The 6,000-nt window shown below is 35.9% G+C and overlaps 1 protein-coding gene across 3 annotated transcripts in view; it reads right to left on the bottom strand.

Annotated features, from left to right (window-relative positions):
* Positions 1 to 3,515, bottom strand: part of ROS1 (ROS proto-oncogene 1, receptor tyrosine kinase) — a 131,473-nt gene extending 127,958 nt beyond the window's left edge. For 2 of the 3 annotated variants that reach the window (XM_077162741.1, XM_077162740.1), the window contains exon 1: positions 3,080 to 3,515. In XM_077162741.1, the coding sequence (XP_077018856.1) occupies positions 3,080 to 3,202 (123 nt within the window). In that variant the 5' untranslated portion in view covers positions 3,203 to 3,515. The remainder of the gene's footprint in view (positions 1 to 3,079) is intronic. The other variant, XR_013176386.1, reaches the window with a different exon arrangement.
* Positions 3,516 to 6,000: the final 2,485 nt, after the last annotated feature.

Genomic DNA, 6,000 nt, shown 5'->3' on the forward strand with positions numbered 1-6,000 from the left:
CCAATATTTTTATGGTGTGTAGTTTTTTTTTTCTTATTTGCCTGTTTATGCTTAAATTATATCTTTTTTATATCTCCTGGAAATCATTTGACTCTTGGAGTGATATAGGGATTCACTTTTTATTCAAAATGGCTAGTCCCCCATTGGTTTGAACTGACTTCTTTGTTATATTCCACAGTCCTCTGATATGGCTTTATTTTTACACTGTGTTCTGTTTTAATGACTGTCTATTCCTACAACACTAGTAGCTGTGCTAATTTCTGGATATTTTATAGAATTTTTCAATTAGGGCTTTGTTCCATCGTCTGGTTTTAAAGTTTTTAAGTTGATATATTAAAAAGATATTAATTGTTGCACATTACTTTTTTTAGCAGAATAACCTTCTGAACTGTATGTTTCTAATAGTCCTTCAGTTGATTCTTTTGAAACTTCAGATGCAAATCAAAAGAAAAGTGTACTGTCATCATTTTCTAATATTGTTAACACTGTAATACATTGTATTTGTCATAGCTTTTAATCGTTTAGTGTTAGAAAACTTAACTTCTCAATATGTCAAATATGTTGTAACTTGCTTGAGGGCAGCTATCACATAATTTACTATTTTGGTGTCCCCAATTTCACCCACGCAGAGATGAATACACACACAGAAAGCTCAGGAACATTCATCAGATTGAACTGATAATTCTAATGCAGTACTTCCCAACACTGGTTCTCAGTTGCTGGAAAGTGTTACTCAGTAAAAGGTGTTTGTTGTCAAAGAGATTTAGAAAACCGTGATTAACAAAGCGTTTAGCATGTTACTGTGCCCTGTTGATTTACAAAAAGATTTAGTAAAACACACTTCCATAAAGTATTTAACTATGAATCTTTTTAAAAATTTTTCATCAAAGATCTCATAATCTTAGTATTATGAAGAACATTAACTTATATTTGTGTTTGTTTTCCTGCAGCACATGGAAAATATTAATTCAGTTTATACATGTAATTAATGCATGTCGATCCCTCAATTAATGCAAAATATCCATGCTTAACCACAGAACTGTGATTTGTGCATCTTCCAGCAATTCTAACATTCCTCGGAACAAAACTCTTTTGTCTCTTTTTAAAGAAAAGATGCCTCAATATCAAGAAGTACCCAGTGAAATCAAAGGTGACCAAAGCAAATGTAAATAGGATGGCACAGATAAAAAAAAAATGCACACAATTTAATAAACATGACCTTTAAAATACCCTCCCCTGATCTATGGCTCTTTTCACCTGTTCATCCACCACACTTTTGTCCCCCCAGCTCCCCAAGTAGGAGGCCCAGATGGGGGACATTTATCACATGCATTGGCCAAATTGGTAGAATGTGTGTCTCCTGCGGTCGCTGCAGCATCAGCTGTGCCCTTCTCCGGAGGCGGTGAACGGAAGGCAGCTGAACAAAGGAACAAACCGTCCACTCCGACTGCCAAACCCCAACATCAAGGAGCCCACACGCACACAAATAAGATGAGAAAAGACAAAGCTAAACGAAACTAAATAAAATAGAATGAGGACTGAGATATTGGAAACACCAAAATCGGTTCAATAGTAGGGGAGTTAACAAACATTTTATGGTAGTACATTCATAAGGTGGAATACTCTAAATATATTAAAGATCCTATTTCCAAAACAAACAAAACCTTAAGGGCAGAGGTGATAGCTCGTGATATATATGTTAAGTGAAAAATCTAAGTGCACAACTGTGTGAAATATATATATATAATATATGTGAATTTCATATATATGATATATTGAGGAGAAAAATATGTAAAGAAAATACAGCCAAACATTAATAGTGTTGGAATTGTTTTTTCCTAAATTTATTCTTCCCTGTTTCTTCTTTATCAATAAATATTTTACAACAAAGATGTATTCCTGCTATTATTAGAGCAAACAACGTATTTTAAAGAAATAAGACATGTTAGAGCACCCTTTTCCATTTTTAAATTTAGGTTACACCTAAAAATTTGAAGCATACAATTCTAGACTAATGGCAATAAAGTTTGCAGCAAAGATTCATAGGAAACACCAAGCTTTAACAAAATCGCTACTACCCATTATAAACTTGAGTGTTTTACACTGCAGTTTAAATTAAATCAAAACAGTGTAACGAGTAAATTCCTTTTTTATTGTGTCACAAGATTCTACCTCCAATGCTTTAGCACAACAATGAGACTATATTTGGTGCTTTCACCATTTTTAAAAGTATAATTCTAAATAGTGTTTTATGTAAGCTATCAATCAGTGTCTTTAGATACAATGAGTGTGTCTTTCCCTGGATATTTTCACACAAAGAATAAAAAAGACTATTTTTCGTTGTAATATTTTGTATATTTTGCATATATATACATACATATACAAATATGTATATACATATTTTGGATAGCTGGGATTTAAAGTTGACTCAATGACTGTTCTAAGCAGAACTAAATCATAATAACTGGAAAAAAGATACTATAAAGTATAGAAGGCATGACACTCAGAAATAAGAAGAAAACACTAATTTCCTTATCAAAAACCTCACTGAAATAGTTCCAATGCACAGACAGACATAAAGGGATTTACAAATGTGTTGCTTTTAAGTGAAAATGGTGTTTTACGGGCCATCTACCTCTGCTTCCTTGGTAATCCAACTCCCTGAACAGTCAGCCATCCACAATATAAGTAAGGCGGTTTGTCTGGAACTAAAAGGCATTACCTTGAGGCCAAATCTAGTTCATGTTTCAAGATCAAGATAAATGATTTTATAATAAATGAGTTTGAATTGGGATTTTTAAAAGCACGCAAAATTGATTCTTTTTCAGCCTCCTTTAACTAATCCCCAACCTCTGCCCCCCCAAAAAATTTATTAACAGATAACTTAAGAAAATAAAATAGCTCTGCCCCACCTTTTGCAATTATAAGAATTCCTAACATATTTCAGAAAAACAGTCTTTTTTTTCTTGATACACTTTTCATGAGAAAACTTCACAAAAGACTTCTACTGACTGTGACAGCAGTTGAATTCTGCATATTCTAGCTCCTACAAAGGAAGATATTAGACAGCAAAACTTACCAGGTTAATTACACATGACTTTAAGCAGCTGTCCAAGACTGTACAATGCACCACAGAAATCCATATGCAGCCAAGAGCTGCAAATTTGACAAGTTTCAGATTAAGCCAGTAAATGTTCTTCATCGCTTCCCCAATGGCGGATTGTTAGACAGCCGTTCTTCTAATTTTCTCCATTTCATATATGAATCCTTTGGATTTCATCACTTCAATTGAGTGGCTAGAGGACTTGTTGTTTTTCTCTAGGCCTCTTTGAATATCTTTGTCTTTTAAAAGACTATCTTAACCTTTAAGAGGCCTTCGATAACTTGTAACACTCACATACTGCTATTTCATAACTTCCTTTGACTCCCATAAATGAAAGTCACTCACTGACTAAAGGTTAGATCTCAGAAGAGCACTTCACATGGAAGGTAAACAAAGTAGAAAACGCAAATTGCATTTCGGTGTGTGACACGTGCACACTTGAACCTGGAATGCTTCAGCAGATCATCCACCACCTTGCTTCTTTGAGTGTTGGTTCAACTATGCAGGAAATTGGGTTTTGGCCATCTATCTATGCTTTAGCAAACGACTGCAGGATTAAAATACAAATTACTGGAAAAATACTGGTGTACATCAAGTACAATGCAGCAGAGAGGGAAACGGAACTTTTGAAACCAAACCCACATTTTAAAATTAAAGAGCAAACAGAGCTGCAATTAGTAAACAAATACCCTGAGGGTGAGTTAAAGACAAGGACATTTTTTAGAGCACTCTCAGAATTTTACTACATATTAACTAAAATACTGCCTTATCAGGTCTATTGAGACACAGAGCTGAGACTAGACACCAGAGAGACCCCAGATAAGGACAAGTGTGGCTGCCTTGAAAGGAAAACAGTGTACAGAATTTCAATTAGCCCAGCATCAAGATAAAGGTAAGCTGAAGCCTAAAACAAAGAATTTTGAAGTCTGCAAGGTACAGAAGTGAGTCATTCTGGAAGGCTAGCTTTAAAGTGTTTTAAAGTGTTTAACACTTTAAAGCCAGATATTTTGTGTGTGTTGTTTGTTTTTATGACAATATAACATGTCAAGTGAATTTCCTTGTCTTCTTAAATAAATTATACCAAATGCTATATCTTAATGTCATGAGCTTTTAACTATGAGCAGTACATGAGTTTTTGTTTTGAGCTGAATATTTTTCTGATAAATATTGACAAAACAGGTATAAAACATAAGGATAGACGGACAATGAGCCCAGCACTAAGCCCCAAATCTTTTTTTTTTTAATTCTCTAAGGTCGACCTCCTCTTTGTTCATTTTCCTCATTCCTAGGAATGTAGATTTAAAAATATGCAGCTAACGATTTCCTGATCAGAAGAATACGACCAGCTTTTTACAAAATACAATTGGATCAGAGGATGAAATACCTGGCCAAAGAGGTTTTCTTATTGCCCCCAAATTTATCTTCTTTCCTATTGCTAGGGGTATCTTTTGCCTTATTGGCACAAATAAGATTTGTAAATTTTGCTTTGCTAACAAAATGGGCTACCAAATACTTCCTTGAAAACCTAGGAACATTCTTCTGTCTCACTTGATCTAACATTTTTGATGGATGTGAAAAAGAAGAATCCTTCCATTTCAAGATTCTATACTGGTTCTGGTTTATAGGTGTGGTAGTTAGATTCAGGTGTCAACTTGGCTTGGTGAAGGTGCCTAGTTCTATTGCTGTGAACATAAGCCAATGGCATGTGAATCTCATCTGTTCCTGATTACATCTACAGCTGTCTAGGAGGCATGCCTGCTGTAGTTAATGATGTTTGATTTAATTGGCTGGTGCTCAAATGAGAGAGCTCAACATAGCACAGCCCAAGCAGCTCAGCATACCTCATCGCGGCACTCACAGCTCAGCCCAAGCCTTTGGAGATGCAGAAAGGAATCATCCTGGGGAAAGTTGTTGGAACCCAGATGCCTGGAGAGAAGGCCAGCAGAGATCGTCTTGTGCCTTCCCACTTAAGAAAGAACCTCAGTCAAAAGTTAGCTGTCTTTCCTTTGAAGAACTATATGTTAATCCCCTTTTACTGAAAGCCAATCCATCTCTGGTGTGTTGCATTCCAGCAGCTAGCAAACTAGAACAGATTTTGGCACCAGGAGTGGGGTTCAAACCCACATGTCCATTGAATAACTTGCACATAGCTTTGCACTAGTGCAAAATGAAGTGTGTCCAAATATAATTTCTTGCAGCATTGCTTGTTTCAGGAAAAAATTGGAAACAATCAAAATCAAAAAGTTGAATAATAGGATACTAGATCAATAAATTCATGTAAGTTTCTCCATGTGGTTTCTTTGCATGGGCGTGTTTAGACTTCCTCATGGTATTGTGTTATCTGGCTGATCAGTCTGCTACCATGGTAGATTAGAGCTCTGGTAAAAGTGCTCCAACTCCCAAAGCAAAAGCTGTACTGTTTTTTTTTATGGGCCAGCATCAGAAAACACAGGAGTGACTTTGCCACATTCTATCAACTCCAAGAGAATCACGAACTTGCCCAGATTCAAGGAGAGGGGAATCAGACCCCACCTCTTGATGTAGGAATGGCAAGGTTCTAGAAGAATATGGAGGGCACCAGGGATTGTTGCAATCTTTTTGGAAAATACAATCTGCCACTACATAGGCAGTCATTGCTTTGCATACACATTTTCAGTTACTGTGGCTTAATTAAATGACATTATACCCCAACTACACAGTTCAAATTTCAGTTACCATGATATATGAACTGTGGGTAATAACATAAAGTCCAAGCTTCAGCTGCTCACTCGAGTTCACAAATCACTGTGTAAAGGACATATGCCTATCATGATAGGTGACCAATCACATCACTTCTTTAAAATCCTGTCAGGGATTGGTAACTGCCCATCAGTTATTAAGTACACACACTGACAGCA

The sequence above is a fragment of the Tamandua tetradactyla genome, chromosome 5 (assembly GCF_023851605.1).
Source record: "Tamandua tetradactyla isolate mTamTet1 chromosome 5, mTamTet1.pri, whole genome shotgun sequence".
NCBI lineage: Eukaryota > Metazoa > Chordata > Mammalia > Pilosa > Myrmecophagidae > Tamandua > Tamandua tetradactyla.